Below are 23,289 nucleotides of genomic sequence, written 5' to 3' on the forward strand. Positions count from 1 at the left end.
GTCATTAGTGACATATCCTAATAGTCAGTGGAGGATTTTTCATGTTTTAAGAATACTATGATGCCTCATCAGAAAAAGTTTTCATTTTGCTTAACTCCACATTTTCCACTGCTTAAATTTTCTAATTTTGTAGTGGGAAACTTTGTTGATAGAAGCAAAAGTTTTTCTCTAGTTAAAATCTCCAATTAACCTTGTCTAGATCTGCAAGGGAATAAGCCTCTATTCTCATAAAGCGGGGGGTTGTTTTATTATGGGTTTTAGATGCTAGACTCTAAAGAAAGAATGTAGATGTTTATTAACATACATTTTTTTCTTTATTCATACAAACAGATGCACAAAGCAGTTGTTCTAATGACATAATTAACAGCTTTGCCTTGTGAATTAATGCCACAGTCTCTCTTCAAACTACTTTTTGTAAAATGTATTACATAGTAACAGTCTTCTAATAAAAAGACAAATTAATGTTGTGAAATTAACCAACTGTCCATAAGTCAACCCTCTGAAAACTGCGTCAATGCTGTCTTTACCCTGTAAAGAGAAGATAAATTGGTGCATAAGTTCTGTTTCCTCAATCGTACTTTGAAACAAACACATAATAAATAAATCAAATGACGGAAACTCCAGGTAGGAATATCAATGATGTATGAAAAGATAGATTGCTACTTATCGTAAAGAAGACATGTCAACTTGCAGACAGGCACGATTAAAACAGCGTTCATCAGTAAAGGGGACACACACGACCACCAACTCTAGCATCTTGGGCCGGAATTCCAGCCTGAAATGCTGGAGTTGGCAGTTGTGTGTACATAAGGTATGCTCGAAAGTTATTTGTGAGTGCTTGTCTGCAATTTGACACTCTTTTCCTACATAGTAAATAAAATTAGTGCATGTGCCGTTTGACAATTTGCAAAACCGGAAAAGTGCCCATGACACTTCACAGCAGGCTCTGCCCCCATTTGATCAATAATATAATAAAAGAACATGTTTATAACAGTTTAGATACTGAATAACAACAGTACAGATTTGCTGAGGCAGCTGTCTTGTAGTACAGGACATTCCAATGCAACTACATAGTTGTTGATATAAGTGTTAACAATTTTTGCAATACAACAAATTTTAAATGTTGCATAAGTCATTGCATGCCACACTCTTGTACTAGCATTAAAGAGAAGTCATACTTCAGTGTGCTGAAAGGGCATATCAAATTATTTTCTCGCGTCCAAACAAAAATCATATAAGCAATTTTTGCGAAAGCAATAAGTTTTTGGAGGATTCTTGGTGAATAATCTCTCTCCACATGAGTAATAAATATTAAGTTCAACATCGCACACTTCATAGACATTTTTTACCGTATTGCAGGTCATAGAGTGGCAGATAATTGGTCTATGAGGTATGCGCAGTTATTCGTGCACAGCTGTGAAAGATAGGGAACTGGGTTCTTTTCTGGTAAACTACTTTTAACATGTTATAAATGTAAAACACAGTGAGTGCTCTTCTAAATAGTAAAATTATGGTTTCTCGTAACATTGTGAATGGTTTATTACCTGCTGCATACTACAGATTTAAAGCATCCTTCATAAAATAATAGTGTTTGGGGGGGGGGGGGGGGGGGAGGAGGCTGATGTGCCTGCAGAATCAATCCGTAGTATTTTTTAGATTTTCAAGAAACATCTGTTCTTACTCCACATGAAAGGTGGCTCATATAATAATATCTACGTGCACAAAATGACAGGATATGCAGACTGCAACCACCATAGCCCTGTGCTGTTAATTTCCCATTGTAGTATAACTTGGTGATGTGATTTCATGGTTTACCTTAATAACAATTACTAACTGACAGATTATGCTCATTTTATTGTTCTCATGTGATTGTAATTTTCTAACTGATTTTTCCTTTTCCATATAAATCATATTGTTTGTATTTCAAAGGCTGTCAACTGTCACTCCTCCAGTTTTTAAAGTTGGTGCAGAATATGTAATTAACTCAGTACTTTCTTGAACTGCTCTTCTGCAATTGCTCTCTTTTGACAATGTTGGCTGTTGGTACCACATAAGTTCTGACAAATTTAAATAACACAAGACGTCTCCAGAAACCTGTGGGTCAATATGAACTTCTTGTCTGCCTATACTGCCAACAATGAAAAACATGTATTGCTCCCATTTACAATAGAACATTAATCATTTTTTAAAAGTGATACTTAATCACAAACTGCAGCTCCACTATGATGTTTGCCACTCTGCAGACTGTGGCATTAGAACATACTGTAGGTGATACTCTTCCAACATTAGCATGTGGAATTTGTTTCCCAACATATAAAATAGTGCCACCTACTTCATAACACTCAAAAAGCCATTATCTGTGTTTGTCTATTTCTTAATTTCACTGATATTTTGTTTATCTGTTATAAGTAAGACATGAAATCAATCAAACTCACTTGTCAAAGAGCAGTGTGTCACTAGTGAGGATAAGCTGCTGAAGCAGTTTGACCACACCCAGCTCCCGTAACCTGGCTTGCCTTTCACCGGCACCAGGTTCCTCTCTCCACACCAAATTTGAAATGCAGAATATGGCAGCTATCTGTAGTTTAACATTTGAGTGCATCTGAAAATATTTGCCACAAAAAATTAGAATAAGACTTATTTTTGTGCTAAAGTGTTCTTTATGAGTATACTGAGACATTATTCCTTATCATTTATTCTTTTATCAATGTTTAATGTGCTCTGCTAATCATGAAAAGGGAAAACAAAGCACTTACATAAATATTTGCAAATAATTATTCAGTTAAACATTGGACATCTCTCAACACCTTGTCTCAGGGGGGAAAATAAGTTGCTACATGTGTGTTCACAACAGTATCAAATGTGAAGTTTCCAACACATATTCATTCCTTACATGCTGATTTATGTACTCACTGCAGTCATCAACACATCAGACACAAGCAGAAAAATCAATATTTGGTCTCAATGTATGTCATATAACCAATTCCTAATTTTTCTTTAATATACCCTACAAACTGACACAAATAGAGGTGCATGTAAGTCTGTTATCATCAAGATCATGGATCTTCACCAGTTCAAGCCATCGTAAGCCTGTAAGTGTTAAGCGCAAACATATATATACAACAAAAATCTCTTTAATAATAAGTTACAGTATGGTTAGCAGAATAATTGAAATTCTTGCACGAACCCTGGACCACCCTTTTCTTGTTGTAATTCATGTGGAATGTACGCGTTATTATCAAATAAATTTTAGACAGATTATGCATTTTTTCTTTTTAGCAGATTATGCACTGCCACAAACATGTGTAATAAAATTATGTCCCATGCTAGGACTGAAATCTGTATTTGTACCTATCACTGTGAAACTCTGAATCAGTCCATGAAGTGTATTTGTATAGTATAACTGGTAGTGTACAGTTTATGAAACACAGGTATTCAGTCTTGAATTTTAGCTTGTCAGAAATATTTAAACTGTGGACCACTCAGCAAGATGTACAGCACTTATAGCTGAGTCGGTGTAAGTTGATCCCTGACAGTTGCAGTGGGCTGGGTGCGGCAGCTACCTCAATCAGTAATGTATCAATATTTTGTAAACATCTCTATAGCAACGTTGAAAGCAAGCAACAGCGCTGCGAGCTGCTGGGGTCTTCTTACGGCGTGTTGACTGTAGTTTCATCAACAAGGATTGGGCAGGAATTCTGTACCAGTTTCACTGCTGTATTGTATTGTATTGTATTGTATTGTATTGTATTGTATGTTAACCGGGGACCTAGAAACGATGGAGAGGCTCCGTCCCTGCCGCAGCCACAGTGGTCCACAACCCCACGATGACTACTGCAGTCCACTTCACCTCTCCGCCGCCCAACACCGAACCCAGAGTGTAACCCCTATGTTTGCGTGGTAGAGTATGGAGAACTTGTTTGCGCAACAACCGCCGACATAGTGTAACTGAGGCGGAATAAGGGGAACCAGCCTGCATTTGCCAAGGCAGATGGAAAACCACCTAAAAACCATCCACAGACTGGCCAGTTCACCGGGGACCAGGCACTCCTTCCCGCCAAGTAAGCCATGCATTAGACCGCACGGCCAACCAGGCGGGCACTGCTATATACAGTTCATTACTGTGTAACATTCAAACTGGTTGATTGAGTTTGGAGGGCAGAGGTACTGAACTTCTACAAGTTCATCAAGCAATGCATGTACACAGCAGGCACTTGGCACTTCTTGAGAGATGGTGCTCCAATTAGGAAACATACATCTATGGCATAATTCTTTACTTCTGTCCATCTGCAGAGAATAACAATAAGGCAACAAGAGTACATGGACTATACAATACAACTCGCTTCCAGTCAGTTCTCTCTCTCTCTCTCTCTCTCTCTCTCTCTCTCTCACACACACACACACACACACACACAAACCTTGCACACGTTGCAGCAAGTAAATAAAAAACTTAAATTTGCTATGATGCCCAGTGAGGTACGCACTAATCATATTGAACATTGTTGCTCTCAATAATATTTGAATTTTTTTACAAATTGTTCCATGTAACTAAACTCAAACAAGTAGGCCTCATTGAAAATTAGAATTTTTTTTCTTGTCACATTCCTAATAAAGTATTAAAGCCATAAGTAAATATATATATTTTTTTCTTTAGGTGTCTATTATTACCATGGACTGCATTAGATGTGGACTGAGAGCAAGTCACACAGCCACAGTACTCTTACAGCTTGTTACAGTTCCTATGGTAGCATTAACTTCTTTTTTTTACCATGCTAAAAAAAAACCATAGCCATGTCCAGCATCTACCAGCACTTTTCAGATCAGTCAACTTCTCTTCCTTGCCTAACTTGCCCTGTCTCGTATGCTTATCCGTACTGCACTGTCTGTCTGCTACTTACATTATTCGGTCACTGCTAGTTTACTAATTATCCTTTGTGCTCTGCTGTCCCTGTTAACACACATAATTAAACCAAGTAAAAAGTTCAGTGGTAAATGTGCCATGCATTGCTGAGAGACTTACTGTAAAAATTCTGTGGCTAAAATTGCAGTATGAGTCATGCTTGAAACTGTCCAAAAAAATACGTTTTACACCACTCTCACAATCTGCATAGTTGTGTTTTTGATTGGAAACCAACTTCAAATCACTCTTTTGCCCTTAAAAAATTGCTATGTACTCGAGCTGTGTAATGGAGGTACACCTGCATTCTCAGAGCAGTTAAACAATTTGCCCTGTGCCTCTAAACATAAATGGGACAATATAGCATGTGCACACTTTTTCAGTCCGTCAATGTGCCTCGAAAGATTGTTACAACCTCAGGCCCTACGTTCATTCTCATTTTATGGCAAAAAGAGTCGTCAGCATGGGAAGTGTCTCCTGAGTGATGTACACCACAGTGACATCATTTGAACATTCAGCTACTATCGTGAGACATAAAACACTGAGGATGTGCCCTGGAGTAGATGCCCAATGTCAGCACTGCCAGCTAATGTCCACTATGGCTGTAATACCTCAAGGAGAACGCACCAAATCTGGATGCTGCCTTTCCGAAGACCTATCTTCCCATATTCACTTTAGCTTCTTGGTAATCCATTGCAGACAACAGTATGTAATCCCACTGCGGTGGGTGAAGAAGTTGGTCAAGGTAACACTTCGAATGGAATCTGGATTGCTAGCACCGAGTTCTTTTCACAAATGAATGCAGGATATGTCAGACAAATGACAATCATCTTGTGCAGGGAGGTGGATCAGTCACATTTTGGAACAATACCATGTACAGATGCTGAATGCCTTTGCCTATGGAGAATAATTTGAGACAATTAATTTGCCTCTCAAGATGAACACACCACACCCATGTAATACCTTCGCCTAGGAGGCAGGAACTGACCAAATGAAGAGGCTTCTGGTATATACTGATGTGGACTGATTGGACACATTTGGAGTCAACTGAAACTTGCTATGCATAACCACTATGAACCTGCGCACTTCATGATGGGGCTTCCATTGAAGAATGGTTGGGGCTCAAGCAGCAACATCTCGAACACCTTCTCAAAAGCATGGTGAGGATGTTACACTGTGTGGGGGTGGAGGAACACAACACTGAATGTTATCCAGCAGTAGGTTTTTATTTCACACACGTGTCAAAATGTGCACCTCAAACAGCTGCCTTTTTTAGTCACTTTTTGTTTTGTATTTCACAGTAAAGTATTTCTTTCAATCATTGCTTCCCTTGTATCTAAAGCCCACAAACATTTACGATATGCAAGTGGTTCAAAACTGCAATTATATGTCCAAGGGCGTGGAAGGGGAGCAGTAGTTGAGAAGGAAGGGAGACAGGGTGTAGTTACCCTTATGTTATTCAATATGTCCTGAGCAAGCAGTAAATGTAACCAGGAGACATACTGGGAAGGGAATGAAAATTTAGTGAGAAGAAATAAAACGTTTAACTTTTGGTGATGACTCAATTCTATCAGAAGTGATAAAGGACATGGGAGATCAATTGAATGGAATGGATGGTGTCTTGAAGGTAATGCTGAGAATCAGGGGATACTGAGAAAATTAGATAATGACACAAGATGAAAAAAGTGGCAGATGAATTATGCTGTTTGGTTAGCAAAACAACTGATTATAGTTAAAGTACATACAATATAAAATGCAGAGTGGCAACACCAAGAAAAATGTTTTTTGAACACTGCTTCTAAATTTAAGTGTATGAAAATCATTTGTGAAAGTATTTATTTGGAGTGTACTCTTATATGGAATCAAACATGCACAGTAAACAGTACAAACAAGATGAAAACAGACAGTTTTTAAGTCTGTTGTTTCAAAAGAATGCTGAAGATTAGATGGGTAAATCAAGTAACTAGTGCAGAAGTAAAGAATCAAATTGGGGAGGAAAGGTAAGCTGAAAGAACAGATCCTGAACATCAAGGAATAGTTAATTTGATAATGGAGTGTGGAGAACTGCATCAAACTGGTCTTTGGACTGAAGATTGCAGTAGCAATAACAATATCAGAAAGCACACCTACATGCATCTGTCATCTAATTGTGACTATAGTAAGAGAGTAATAGTAGAAAGCAGAAACTGTGTACACCTTTTGACAGTAGGTTGATACAGACTTAGCAGGTGGACACACATTCTGCACTGCTGCATGAAGTGAAACAACATATCTTAGGTTACCCAACCTAAGTTAAAAAACATCCAACTGCCAGAATAACTTGCACATAATACTATGCTGCAGGAAAATGGTCTCTTAGATCTTTAAGAAATAATAATAGCATAAAAGTTTTGAAACTGTAAAAAAAAAAAGAATCATAAATGTCTGACTTCTTTTGAAAAATGTATGTACAATAAGCAATAAAATGAAGTCTGAAAAGATATAAACCATGAAGACATAAGTAATCAAAAGTGCAACAGAATTCACAGTCCTACCTATTAGATAAGTAGATCACATAAAATCTGGTGTACAGTGAGGAACTTTCTGAGAACATTGGTGAAAAAAGTTTTGAACTACTTTGGTAAAGGAATCAGAAATCCTCTTTGTCATACACTATGTGATCAAAAATATCCAGACATCAGGCTGAAAATGACTTACAAGTTCATGGTGCCCTCCATTGGTAATAGTGGAATTCAATATGGTGTTACCCCACCCTTAGCCTCGATGACAACTTCCACTCTCATAGGCATACATTCAATCGGGTGCTGGAAGGTTTCTTGGGGAATGGCAGCTCATTCTTTACAGAGTGCTGCACAGAGGAGAAGTATCTATGTCGGTCGGTGAGGCCTGGCATGAAGTCGGTGTTCCAAAACATCCCAAAAGTGTTCTATAGGATTCAGGTCAGGGCGCTGTGCAGGCCAGTCCATTACAGGCATGTTATTGTCATGTAACCATTCCGCCGCAGGCTGTGCATTACGAACACATGCTCGATCGTGTTGAAAGATACAGCTGCCATCCCTGAATTGCTCTTCAACAGTGGGAAGCAAGAAGGTGCTTAAAACATCAATGTAGGCGTGTGCTGTGATAGTGCCATGCAAAACAAGGGGTGCAGGCACCCTCCTTGTGGCAGATGATGTTCACTCAGCATTCGCCATACCCACCCCCTGCCATTGGATCGCCACATTGTGTACCGTGATTCCTCGCTCCACACAACATTTTTCCACTGTTCAATTGTCCAATGTTTATGCTCCTTACACCAAGCGAGGTGTTATTTGGCATTTACTGGATGTGTGGCTTATGAGCAGTTGCTCCACCATGAAATCCAGAGAGAGAGAGAGAGAGAGAGAGAGAGAGAGAGAGACAGATAGATAGAGAGAGAGAGAGAGAGAGAGAGAGAGAGAGAGGTGTTCACAAATGAGTGTGAGCTGTGCCTCATCCCTCACTAAGTTGCATCATGGTATGGTTTTCATCTCAATACTTCTGGTATGAGACGACGTGTGGTTAATTACTGAAGTATTCTCTCTGACCAAAGCAGTATCCATCCTATAATGTGATTTCCAACATGTTCCCCAGGCCCTTTTTAGGTAAATTCATCCAATAGCCAGAGCTGCAGAGTAAACATAGTAGAAACAGCTACAAGCACAGCATGTCATGAATATTAAAGAATATTTATCTTCAACCACAATATCGGAAGACTTAATAATTAAAAGGTGAACCTCCAACACACATACAGGAAAATGAAAGAGCACATGGGATGTAAGCACATGCATTGTGCTTATTAGAACTATTAGAACATCACATAGGAATCATTCAAATCAAAGAAATACAGGACACCAATGATTGTTGAAGTCCAGGTTTTGATTATTAACCACACTAAAATTCCCAATAAAGATTGAAGGAAATACTGTTTGCAACAGCCATGTACAATTTGGTTCAGACCAACTACCTTTTGTGATGTAGTTGTAAGAATGATAGCAGTTTATCTGACCAAAATGGCCAAATGTTGGCCATAAAAAATGCTGAGCAGTTATGTCCAATTTGTAGAAAAAGCATTTAATCACAAACAATGACTCAACAACAGTGCCTATAAAGAATTTATGGGAAGAATGCCAGGAAAAGATTTTTAAGACACACAGTGAAGATGGAAAATTTAAGAAAGAGGTAAACATATTCCTCACACTTTGAGTCTTAATTTCCTTACCAAAAAAAATGAGCACAAAAAAGGATAAGGGATGACTAGCTCTTGATATTAAAGTAGCGCTAGAAAGAAAGAGCTCTGTCTAATTCAAAGGATGAGTTGTAGACAAGAGTTACAAAATGATCACCAGCAGAATTTTAAATTCTGCATCCTAATTAAAAAATGAAAACACAAATCAACAGTGGGTTCACTCTTGATCTTAATTCTGCATAAATGACTGTCCAATGATTTTAAGGATGATTCAAAACTCAGTCTTGCTAGACACCTGAATAGACCTATAAGAGATTTACAGCTAATGTACAGTCCAAGTTACACTAATGTGTTGATCACCTATGTTCAACATCAACATGCAAGAACCACTCCCAGACATCAGGTGGCAACACTAGCAGTGGGATGTATATAAAGTGTTTGGAAAAATCATTTTTGTGCCTTCGGGTGGTCTCTTCGTGCATGTCTTACTGTGGTCTGCACTGCAAAAGAGGTTATTCAGGCTTTCGACAGGTGGTCACATTAATGTGACTGGACAGTGTAGTTCAAGTCTTAATCTCACAGAGATTCATATTATTTAATTTCAAATGAACAAAAGCAACTGATGGTACCAGAAGGCAGACATTAATGGTCATACACTAAGATACTCTACATGAAATGTGTCCCAGGATGCGGAAAACCGTGCAGTCGAAATGCAGAAATGGTGTGATTTAACTACGTCCAAAAGGGCATGATCATTGACTTTTGGGGCAAGGGTAAAAGCCTATCCGAAATGGCTAAGTTTGTAACTGCCGATGTGGTTAAAGTATACCGTTCATGGCAAAATGGCACTATTCAAAACCAGTCCTGAGGCAACTGTGGTGCACCATGGTCCATTGATGACAATGGTGAACAACAGCTGCAGAGATGTGTACAGGTAAGTAGACATGCAACTATCGAGCAGCTGACCACCCAGATGAACCAAGGGGCTACCAACAGCGTCTCCTCCAAGTCCATTCAGCGAGTGTAGCTGTGTATGGGTCTCTGCAACAAGCGCCTGGTTCATGCACCCATGCTGACTGCTGTTCATCGGCGATATGATGCTGGAATTCGCGTACCATTACTGCAACTGGATGTCCTGAGTGGTGACAGCTGGTCTTTTCAGATGAGTCACATTTTATGCTCCGTTGGTGTGAAATGTCTAACAAGCGAACAGCCTGCAACAATTGCTGGAAGGGTCCAGGCCAGAGGAGGGAGCATTACGGTCGGGGAAATATTTTCGTGGTATTCCCTGGGGAATCTCATCATTTTGGGAGGTGCAATGGATCAACACAAATACGCGTCTCTCCTTGGGGACCATGCCCATTCCTACATACAGTTTGTTTTTCTTCAGCATGATGGCACCTACCAGCAGAACAATGCAATATATCGACAGCTCTCAGTGTAGTGTGCAGTTTGAAGAACACCAAGCTCCCAGATTAAAACCCAATCAAGAATCCGTGGGACCACCTTCACTGGGCTCTTGGCACCATTGATCCTCAACTGAGAAACCTAGTGCAAGCAACCAAGGCAATGGAATTGGCAGGCCTTCACATCCCTGTCAGTTCCTTCAAGAACCTCACTAACACTCATCCTGACATCTTACAGTGGTCTGCAATGCAAAAGATGGTTATTCAAGCTTCTGACAGGTAGTAACATTAATGTGACTGGATAGTGTAGTTGAAGTCTTAATCTCACAGAGACTCATATTATGTAATTTCAAATAAACAAAAGAGACTGATGGCACCAGAAGTAAATATTAATGGCCATACACTAAATGAAACACTTTGCAAAATACTTTCTTGTCCAACTACATAACAATTTAAAATGGAGTCAACACATAGCTCGGTACAGCAGTTTATGATCTTAGAAATATATCTCACAGAGTTGATCTAAAAACAAGTGTTGGTTTATTTTGCATATTTTCACCCTATGTTGTCTTATGGAGCAGACAACCTAAAATAAATAAAGAAACTATTTATTAAACAGAAGCAACCAATCAGAATAATCTGTAAATTAGATAACTGCACATCTTTCAGATGCTTTTTTAAGCATTGAAATTCTTATGCTAACTTTCACAATTAATTTACTCCTAATCGTTTCCATTGCCGATGAAAAAAATCACACAATCATAATACAAGCCACAAGAATAAATTTCATGTAGACTCTGTCTTCTTGCTTAAGGTTCAGAACTGAGTTACATACTCTGGTGAGAAGGTATTACACAAGCTGCTGCCTAAAATTAACATAAAGCAAAAACCTGGGACTGCCTGGCAATTAAAAATTAAAAATATACTTCATTAGCCACTCTTTGGGTGAATTATCTGAATATCTAGATAAAAGGATTGAAAATCTCAATTATCTACACTGCAAGTAGTATTATTCTTTGCAAAGTTGCATGACAAGCAGTAGTGTGTTGTAAACAAGTCTCTATTGTTACATTGTTGGAAACTACTTTCTCTGAAAATGTACTTAAGTAAATATTAAGCTACCAACAGCAGGTAAACAACAGCTATTTAATAGAGCAAAAGAAGCAATAGCTTTTTTCAAAGTAACAGCTTTCCTTATTATTTATTAGGTTAATTTAGCTGACATTAACACACATAGCAAGCAATATAGCTGTAATTTACTGTCAATGCAGTGCACAGATTAAGTTTCTATGATTTGTGCCTTTTGCTAAGATAAACCTTCTCTTGTCCCACAACCCAGAAACTTCCTTTTATGGTATCTAAAGAGCACAGTGAATGAAGAGCTGAATTAATTAATGAAAATGGGTGATGTCATTTTTCAAAGAAACTGTTCCTGCATCACTTAAAGTGACTTAGGGAAACTATCAAAAATGTAAATGAGGGTGGCTGGATAGGAATTTGATCTCTGTCTCCTCCCAAATTGTAGTCCATTGCCTGCTCATATGGCTCAGCCTCAAATGGAGATACTGAGTGTAATCTTGACAGTTTCTGTCTCTTCTCCCTTTTCTCTTCCATTCTACTAGGTGATAACAAAAAAATATTCAGTACTAAATTCTTGGTTTCAGAACTGACGTTTACTTGAAGGTGTGATTTCAGCTTTCCAGAAGCCAATCTTTTCCCTACACCAACATAATATGAACAGTGAAGTGAGATACAAAACTCTCCATTAGAATAATGATACAACAAAAAGGCATCCTAAATAAATTGAGACTTTCCTGTCATTAGTATACATGGGGCCACAGACAGTATCCATAAATTTGACTGTTACACTTTCTTAATGTAAGTAGAAACCTTCCGATCACCTGAAGCAATTCTTAGCACATCTGTTGGTTTTTACCCTTGTACAGGACCCAGTAATAGTCTGCTCATAGTTCCTTAATGTGAAACAAGTAAAATGAGTTTCCCCCAACAAACTAATATTTTTAGAAATGTACTCTTTATTCAGTTCTCCTTGAAATAACATACGAGTACATTGTTTGCCACTAAAAAGGTGTGCAACCCTAGTCATTGTTCACTAACTGTAACAGCTGAAAAAGTATGTAAGTGAAATCACTGAGACCCAGAGTCCTAACAGATGTAATTGTCACAGACTTGTGCTAGCTAAGCATGTCAAATTAAGTGAAGCCACTCAAATTTGGAAAGCAAGTGAAAAACATTCATCTAGCTGACATGGCCAAAGAGACTAGTTACATTCAACCGGGGAACAAAAATAATAAACAAAAAAATATGACTGACCAATTGGTACCACTAGGTACAGGATACCAGTAAAATTGGAAACAGACACAGATACATTTATCATAGACCAATAGCTGGGAGACATTATAGTGAGTGAGTGAGTGAGTGTGAGTGTGTGTGTGTGTGTGTGTGTGTGTGTGTGTGGTTTTTATCCCCCTTCTCTTTTAACTCTGAGCTTTGTCTGAAATCTCAGTTATGATTTCAATCTTATTTATGTCCTCAACTATACAGTGAGTGGTTACTTTTATTCCTTCCAATATTTGTATTTCCAGTATTATGTTACCAAAACTGCAAAAAGAGGTACGAAGAGGAAACAAATAACTAAGTAACAAGACACCATTCTGAAGAACAAAAGAATGATGGTTAACATGTTGAGACAATGGAAAAATGGGAGTGGGGGAGCACTGTGTGATTGACATAATAGCCGATGTTATTTCATTTCCTTTTTCTCTAGCACTGAGAATGAAAACAAGATAAAATGAAGAACATTAACAGAAAGAAGATAGTCAACAGCATGTCGTCATGATCTTAAGGCTAGCCTGTTAGACTATTAATCAAAACAGCTATGGTTTCAGATTCAATACCAGCCATTGCTCAGATTTTGAATTAAAATCAACAACAACGGTGGCTGAAAACTTTGGATACAGAGTCATCTGCCAACATCTTTGTCAAAGAAGGTGGAGGGGCTGATAAAAGTTCAGTGTATCCTCTTGCCTCTGGTGAAGAACTGCCCCTAAACGCAACAGACCCAACAATGATCAATGGCATAAGGATGCAGAAGGCAATGTATATCCATAAGAAATGTTGCCTGTAATTGAAAAAGTATCATGATGATCTCTCATTGGTAAAAGATTACAGATTAGCTCCCCATTTGGGTCTCTTGGAGTGAACTGCAAAGAGGGAGAAATATTGAAAAAGGTACTATTCTGCAAGTGTGGCATGTCTGAAGCGTAAGGCTCGATCTGGTTATAGTTGGCGCCAGTGAAGTGAAACGAAAAGGAGATAAGGATTTCTGATCAGACAAATGTAAGTTAACATCAACAGCAGCAGAAAAAATGAAATAAAAGGAATAGACTTTGTTATGAATAAAAATAAAGGGCAAAGAGATCAGTGATAGCATTGTTCTGAATCAACAACAATAGTTCAGGTATACAATGTGGTTATAATTACACTTTCACTACTTGAGCCAAAGTAGATGGAAAATTATTTACCATATGGGTATCCAACTTTATAGGAATTATGATGCAGACTGTGTGCTGCAAGATCTGTACTGTTAGTGGTGTTAGTGTCATGACTTCTTGTTACGTGCCGGTACTGGTATGGCATTGTAGGGTTGAAAACAGGCATCAGTTTGCATTACAGTTCCACACAGTCAACTTAGGTCTGGACAAGACGAGCGGGGCTTTACTCTTACATGTGTTTATCAAAACAACAGCAACAGTGCTGCTGTTCTTAAGTATCAACGCCATTAAAGAAAGAAGGAAAGGTCCTCTTTCCACACCGAGGCTGAAGAACACAATTTGGAAGTTTGAATTAACTGGTGATTTGGGAAGGTGATAGCCAATTGTGGCACAAATTGTTGAAGTTACTGTTGCCATGATGGAGAATGCTGGATGCAATGTGCGTTCTATAAGTAGCACACGAGCTGTGTCACGATAGCTGAACATTCCAGGGTCCACTGTTCGAAAAGTGCTGTAAACGATTCTGAAATGATATCCTTACTGCAGTTCCAGGCTGTCATGAATGTATATGGTTATCACATTGAGCAACATTTGTAACTTGGAACATAAACATGGCATGCAATTAACAAATATTACCCTTGAATGCTTGGTGCTCTGCAGCTTTCAGATATATATTAAAGGATATCTTCTATACAATATGATCTATACTAGATATGTTTTACCTGACAAAACTGGTTTTTGGGTTTATAACCCATCATCAGTGGTATATTATGCACTTCTGATGCAATAACAAACTTGTCATTTAATACAACAAAATCTGAAATACGTACTATAACATAGTACACAGTTTGTCATGTACGTTATTGCTGTCAAATTTTAGGCAGTAACAATTCTTGATAATGTTTGAAATGACTGCCATATACAATAAACCTGTCTATATGACAGTTATGTCCAACACTATTAAGAACTGCCACTGCCTAAAATTTGACAGCAGTATTGTACATAACAAGCTGTGTACTATGTAATCATGGCAGACTGCAATGCTATACCAGCGGAAGAACCCGAAAACAGATTTTTTTATCTACCCAATTAAATAATTTTATCAATAATTGATTGAAGACAGATTTAGATATAATATTGGCTCATTAGCAGGAATAAAAGAAGAGAGAGAATCCTTGGAGTTCTGCAATAAATTTCAGCTAGTAATAGCAAATAAACTGCTTAAGGATCATAAGAGGAGAGAATATACCAGTACCTGAAAAAGGCCTGGAGACATGGGATGTAACCAGCTGGATTAAATCAGAGAAAGAGAGGGAGAGAGAGAGAGAGAGAGAGAAGCTGAAATCAAATACTGGAATGTAAGGTGTACCTGAGAGCAAATATAGACGCAGGAAACAATTTGCTGATGATGAAAAGGAAGCTGAATTTTATGGAGATCATCAAGAAGAACCAATGTGTGATACTAAAGTGTTGAGGAATGATAATGGTGGTGGTGGTGGGGGGGGGGGGGGGGGGGCGGTGGCATGTGCGTGGTGCGTGTGTAGTTCTCTGGTGCTGTAGCTGCTATGATAATGTCATAATAGGTGATTACGTTGAAGACCAATGGAAATTTCTAGAGAAAAGAGAAAAGGCAACCACAGTAACTGGGCAGACGTATATTGATACAAAGATGGTAACTGTGAGGAAACCTTGGGTAACTGATGAATTAATTTACTTGATCAATGAAAGAAGGAAGTACAAAAATGTTCATTAAAAAGAGACAGGAATACAGTAACATACGTCACTTAGGAATGAAGGAAAGTGCAGGGAAGCTAAAGCAAAATGGCTACAGGGAAAATGTTAAGAAATCAAAAAGTAAATGATCATCAGGACAGTTTCAGCTTATTGAAAATTTAATATAATCTACAATGAAATTAAAGGCAAAGAGTATAAAAGGCATTACACTGTTATTCACAGAGGAGAGAGCAGATAGGGGGAAAGAGTACACTGAGGATCTCTATAAGGAGGAGGAACTACAAGCTGAAGTGATAGAAGAAGAAATGGTTGCTGATTTGGGAACACATGGGGGGTCCAGTATTAGAGCCAGAGGTTGACACAGCTTTTGGAGGCAGAAAGGATAAACAACATTTTTTTTCCAAAATTTCTAAATCAGTAGGGGAAGTGGCAGTCAAATAATTATTCAAGCTAGAGTGCAGAATCCATGAGACTGGAGACACACCTTCGGACTTCCACTCACTCGTGATGGAAATCTCAGAATTATCACATAATCAGCTTAACAGCTCATAAATCCAAGTTACTGAAGACAATAATATATAGATGAATCGAAAAAAATAACTCAGGATCTGTCAGATGATGATCAGTTGGGCTTTAGAATGATGCATTTGATAATGGAGGCAGGAATTAGACAAATATTAAGACACATTCACTGTATTTGTTGACACAGAAAAAGTGTTTAGCTACACCAAATGATGCAGGAGGTTCAAAATTCTCAGGTAAATATGTATATACTATAGTGAAAGACCAGCACAATACAATATGGACAAGAAGCAAGAGGGACCAATAACAATAGAAGATCAAGAGAGAAGCCCTTTGATTTAAAAATAGTATGAGGCAAGAATGAAGTCACTTTTCTCTACTATTCAACTTTTATATCAAAGAAACAATGAAAGAAATAAAACACAGATTCAGACATGGGATTAATACTCAAAGTGAAAGGACATCCATGATAAAATTCACTAAGGACATGGTTACCGTCTGCAGAAACAGAGTAAATCTACGAAAGTATTAAGAGTTAAAAGAGATTACTAACAAAGGGTCGAAACAGGGAGCCCATGTAGTAGACTAACTGAAGCAATTCTGCTACTTTACAAGCAAAATAATGCAACTGCATACAGCAAGGGTGACAGAAGAATCAGACTAGCTCAGGCAAAGAGAGAATTTGTCACCACAAGAAGTCTTCTAGCATCAAAAATAGCCATTAATTTAAGGTTCACATTTCTGGGAATATCTATCTGGAGCACAGTACTGATTGGAAGTGAATCAGGAACTGTAGGAATAGTGGAGAAGACAAGAATCAAGGTGTTTTTAAATGGCTCTAAGCACTGTGGAACTTAACATCTGAGGTCATCAGTCCCCTAGACTTAGAACTACTTAAACCTAACTAACCTAAGGATATCACACGCATCCATGCCCAAGGCAGGATTCGAACCTGCGACCATAGCAGCAGTGTGGTTCCGGACTGTAGCACCTAGAATTGCTTGGCCACAAGGTGTTTTAGGGTGTGTTGTTACATAAGGATGCTGAAAACTAAGTGGACTGATAAGACAGGAAATAAAGAGTGTGTCCATATTATTGGTGAGACCAGGAACATATGGGGGGGGGGGGAGGGAAAGACTAGAAAATGGGACAGGATCATAACATGTGTTCAGACATCATGGATTAAAGGAAGCCACAGAGGGTAAAATCTGTAGAAGAAGGCAGAGATTGCAATATATTCAACAAATAATAGAAGGCACCGGTGTAAGTGCAATCCTTGAGATGAAGAGCCTGGGATCTCCTGCTTACTAGGCAGGTGCATTAACCACTGCGCCATCTGAGACAAAGTGTTACCACAACTCCATGGACTATCTCAGCGCACACCCACATTCCCAATCTACAGTCCCAATCCATTTCCTCCAAGCTCGCTACTCAGATTCTCACAGGAAGTCAGACATACTTGTGCATCTGCACAGAAGGAGGTGGATCAATTGCCCATCTAGGTGAATCAATTTTATGGATACGTATTGTCTGTTCTTTTGGGCATGTCCAAATTTTTTGCTACACTTTTTACAGCCTCTGCCACGCTTGTTATGCATTGCTATGTGTGGCCTGGCACCTGCTCAGACTGCTGTAGCTGGACCTGCTGGCTCTGAGCACTATGGGACTTAACATCTGTGGTCATCAGTCCCCTAGAACTTAGAACTACTTAAACCTAACTAACCTAAGGACAGCACACACATCCATGCCCGAGGCAGGATTCGAACCTGCAACCGTAGCAGTCGTGCGGTTCCGGACTGTGCGCCTAGAACCGCTAGACCACCGCGGCCGGCGCTGGACCTGCTGCTGTGTTGTTTGTGAGCATGGTATGGTTGGGCAGCATGTCCATACTCCAGTTGGTGATTTTCCCGAGAGTGTAGTGAGGTTTACTCACATCCATAACAAGGTTAGTCCCCTTATCTCTGACAGTCAGCAGTACCTGCTAAATATCACCAATCATTTCAGATGCTGGCCAGAGCCAACACCAATTGCTAGAATCTTGGCTGAAACTGTGGCACGTGCATTTATGCCTATGTTGATAGCTCTCTTTGGTTCCCCACTCCACATAACCATGAACTGTGGGCGGCAGTTTGAATCCCACCTGTTCACCAAGCTTTCCCAACTCTGTGGAACCCATCATCACCACACAACACCCATCGATGGTATCATTCTTTGAAAACTGCTCTGTTTTCCCATAACACAGCATGGACTACTGCACTCCTCAATGCAGCTGTAGCCAAGCGGGTGTATGATAAGCCCTCCACCCCTTCGGATGGTCCCACCATGCCTCTCCAGTCAGCACAGCCTTCAATTCGAGACTATCAATCCTGCTCTGGATGACAAATGCCCTTGTGAGCTCAATTTTCTCCAACACTCTACTACCCGCAGGAAGGGAGGGGAGGGGAGGATGGGGGGCTGTGTAGCAACTACCATCCATGATTCCCAACCACAGCTAGCCAACTTATCACCATCTCCAAGATGCAAACTTAAAGCACAAACTGGTGCCAGCAACCTTAGCCGACCTGCACTGATCACAGCACGGCACTGCTATATAGTATGCGGATGGAACAGTCCACATAAAAGCAGAAATACAGGATCTTAATAATAGAGTTTCCAAGTGTGGCATCTGGTTCTTACCAACTGTAGTATCATTCCACTGTGTGCCCAATTTAGGGAGCCCATCAGGATTATGTAGCAGAGCAGTCTAATCTGTTCCTACTGCTGCAACTTCCCTGGACTCATATATAACTGCACAAGAACAGATGCAGATCAGAGCATGCTGGTTCATTGTATGTTCTGTAACAGTGCTACGATTTCAGTGGTTGACAAAGTGCAAGACTGTGTAGTGTTATCAGTGATCAATTGTGCGACAGGATATGCTGTGATTTCAGGAGTCACCTGAACAACAAATTGTGTACTGTCTTCAATGTTCACTTGTGTGTTGGAATACATCAGAGACTGTGGTGGTTGCCCTGACGGATTGAGCACAGTGTTTCCAGTGGTCACTTGTACAATGGGTCCTGTTTTGTGACTAAGTGCTGGCCCTTTGATGGAAATGCTTAGTGACAGTGGTGATTGTTTCTGTGACCGCTTTCTTGTATCAACAGTGATAGCAACAATTGTTTCTTTAGTGATCAACAGTGTGTTTCATGTACCAGAACATTCCTGTTCTACTTCCTATGTAAATTATCCCACAATCACAACACATTCAGCAACACAATAAAATCAATGCTGGAGCATTATACAGGTAACACCCTTCCTGAAGTTCTTATTGTTTTTGACTGAGATTTTTAGTTCTTTAAGACTGCTTTGGTAAGTGATTGTGGTGGCAATCTTATCATGATCATCACAATTAATTTTTTCATAACTTTTTAAAAAAATTGTCCTCCCAAAGCAATGCCAAATAAAACAGTAGAGTTAACAAGAGCAAAGTGCACAGTTCTCTTGGTAGTCAAGACGACCCTTTGGCTGAAAGCCAAAGGTGTAGCAGAGGCTACTCATTTTTTCCAGCAGTTTATCTCCTTGAATAGTCTATTTTAGTGAATTACATATCCACAGTGTTGGTATCAGTGTCATTGGCCTGTTAGTGTCTACGATTCTTTGATGGACAGTAGATAATATGAGCTGTTTTATCCATGTTGAATACAAGGTTGGTATCACAGAGTCAGTACATGAGCCTTTTACTGCTATTTTTAAATCAATAACTTTTTCTTTAGGAGTGGTAGTACTTGATGCAGAAGTTTCACTTTGTCCTTAAGGTGTAGAAGTGGCTCTTAATTCTTTTGACTAGTAAACAACACAACTCCACATAATGACTAAATGAAATAAGTACATCAAATGTCATCAACTTGAAAGATGATGCTACAATTTGAAATTCATACTGACAAAGGCAGATAATACTTCACTTTTGTCCAGAGTCAAAATTAAACTAAAAATGTTCTTATTACTGGCTGGATACATCAGTTCAAAGGTTGATGGAATACAAGATCATAATATCAGCTCCACCAGGACCATGCTTAGAAAAGCAAAATGGTATTCAAACCAACCTTTGAAAACCTTCGATCTGAGGACAACTTTGCTTTTTACTTTACATGTAAACATAATAACTCCTTGAAAATGTCCATGGAATTGTTTTAAACCATGCACTAAGATTCCACAACAGAAAATATCCCATAAATTCTATCACTGACTCTTCGATCATATTCTAGCAGAAGGTGCACTATCCACCAGCTGTAAAAAGGCCTCTCATACTACATGTGTGTTCTGTATATAATACTGAGCTACTAAACTGTACACGTGCTACAAATTCGAACTATGGTTCTTGTCTAATTTGTTATGGTTATTTATATTTTTACAGCTGAAACAATAGAGATCTCATTTGTTTGGCACTTCACATTAGAATATGCACGTGCACAGATGCACAGAGCTTGGGTAACATCAACATTGTTGGTTTCATCGCCAGCGGCCACCCTTCTGCCAGAATCTGACACAGAATAATCAAAACTTATAATGTCAGACATTACTACCATAATTTGACTATAATAAAGTGGAGCAATCGTGTGGAGGTCTCTCAGACCTGTATGCAAATGAATTGTGCATCCCTGATACAGAATAAGACTTTCTTCTGGATGCCTGTGTGGTTCCTGCCACAAAACTGTATACTGTCAGTCCTGTCAACATCTTGGTAGATCATGCAGAGAGTCAAGAAGTTGCAAATGCTTTGATGTACCTACCAAAAATGACTCTAGTACTTCATCTGGCAACTGTGCAAACCAGTACACAGAAAGCTGCTAAAGGCATTTGAGACCTTGTGAAAATGGGATTCACAGTCAAGATGGCAAGAAGAAATCTGGGAAATATAACACTTCACTAAGCAAAAGATTACATTCTAGCAATACAGGTAATTTTGCAGAGTCTTTTTTGATGTAAAATCTCAGAAATGATATGTTGTTGAAGGTAGTATATTGAAATTTTACCCTCAATTTTGGATCTTATTGTTAGCACAGCAGTGACAGAACAACTATTAGCACCCAATTACAAAGCATAAGTAGACACAAAATATAAAGCTGTTACTGGTTTTTGGCCATGTCATTCACCACTTCCCTATTTTGGAGTGATACATGAAGAATACAACTGCCTGTGACAACACTAAATCGTCTCCAAAAGGATGAAGGCATGCCACCTTGGGTCAGCACCTTTGTGTTATGGCTATGCTGCTTTCAAAATGGCAGCAATTAGATGATGAGAACAACTCATAATTAGTGGTAGTTTGTGAATTTACTAGAGTAAGTAGTCTGTGGTAGCCAAACCAATGTGGATACAGAAAACTGTTTCATATGCAGATATGCAGCAAAATCCAATAGGCCAGTTGACTTAGTAGGAAGTTGTCTACTGCAGCAGTTCAGCTAAGGAATGGTCACCTGCCAGCAGCAGGGAATGTGAAACCTGAAGTTTAAGCAATTATTCAAGCATGCTCTTACAACTGATGCCACATACATCTTCCCTTGCTCATCATTACATACCAATATAGTCTAGCAGCAGTGGTAGCGACTATATTTACAGTCAATGACAGTCCAAAATAATAAAAACACAGTGGTCACACACTGTTCCATAAAAATCCTTGCTTGGCATAGATGAATTTTGGGTGATGCTGCAGCTTTGCAACACGATTTTTACAGAGACACCTTTGATTCGAAACACAGAACTTACTCCCTTATAAATACACAATGGCATAAAAAAACCAGTCCTGAGTACTAGACTGCCCACTGTTTCCCATCAACTGCCATCTATTCTTTTGAAGCTGTTTCGACTAAAATTTGTATTGTCGCTATGAAGGCTGTTGCAACTTGGTTAAGGCATGTGAAGTAAATAACTCAGTGATGTGTATCCTCTCCTAGGAAGAATTGCAACACTGGAAGCATATGTGTCTACCGGTTCACTTAAGAATATGCAGGCCATTTCTGTAAAGAACTTTTCTGATGTTTTCATATCAGCAAAGGGCAGTATACAGTATTTGGTGACAAAGTTGTGTACTACAGGGTCAGTAGCAAACACGAAAAGGAATCATGCCCCATCCGTTTGTACATCTGCTGTTATTGCAGATATTCAAGTATAAATGATCCAGAGTCCAAAGAGGTCGACATGTAAATTGTCGCAATGGTATGCATCCAAGAACTGAAGGAGGAAGATAAGGCAAAACATGTAACTTGCTCTAAGTGGCTATGTCGAACAATTGAGCGCCGAATGTTGAATCCACTGCGGTATATCAGGAATGATGAAGCCTGGCTCCATCTGATAGGGAATGTGAACTTCCAGAACACCAGATACTGGTCAACAAACAATTGCTATATACGACTGGTAAGAAACCTCTTCACTGTGAAAAAATCAGAGTGTGGTGTGCCGTGTCAGCAAGTCAGATTGCCGAACACATGGTTTTTTCAAATAATAGTGAAACTGCTGGGTGTATGTGAATCTTTTGAGGATTATGCACAGTGACCCCCCCCCCCCCATGAATGTACATGTGCTGCCTGCCAAAGGATGGGGAAACCTGTCGAACTTCAAGCGAGTCAAGGACTCCCAGCACAGGATTGTAGTCACTTCATTTTCCAGATATAACCACTTGTGACTTTTATCTGTGTGGGCATCTAAAGTTCTTTTGAAAGTCTCATTTTGCTTCATTAGCTGAAAGTAGCAAACACATAGAGTACATTTGTATACATAGGTGTGGTGATATCTATACAAATGTACACAATAGGTTTGCTGCTTTCAACTAATGAGGCAAAAGCAGACTGCCAAAAGAACAGTGCTACAAACTCCAAAATGTCCTTTCAGGTGTCAGAAAAATGTTCTCCCATATAACAATTTCACACATAAACTGTTAAAAAAACTTTGCCATCAGTGGGTTTCGAATGCGGGAACCTTTAGTATGACAATCCGACACTCTAGCAACTCACCTACCAATGATCTTCA

The 23,289-nt window shown here is 39.1% G+C and overlaps 1 protein-coding gene across 1 annotated transcript in view; it reads right to left on the reverse strand.

Moving 5' to 3' along the window:
* Positions 1-291: 291 nt before the first annotated feature.
* Positions 292-23,289, reverse strand: part of LOC126475480 (armadillo repeat-containing protein 8-like) — a 129,193-nt gene continuing 106,195 nt past the window's right edge. The window contains exons 12-13 of the mRNA XM_050103378.1: positions 2,436-2,602; positions 292-528 (exon numbers count right to left, since the gene is read on the reverse strand). Coding sequence (XP_049959335.1) covers positions 492-528; positions 2,436-2,602 — 204 coding nt within the window. The 3' untranslated portion in view covers positions 292-491. The remainder of the gene's footprint in view (positions 529-2,435; positions 2,603-23,289) is intronic.

The sequence above is a fragment of the Schistocerca serialis genome, chromosome 4 (genome assembly GCF_023864345.2).
Source record: "Schistocerca serialis cubense isolate TAMUIC-IGC-003099 chromosome 4, iqSchSeri2.2, whole genome shotgun sequence".
NCBI classification, from domain to species: Eukaryota; Metazoa; Arthropoda; class Insecta; order Orthoptera; family Acrididae; genus Schistocerca; species Schistocerca serialis.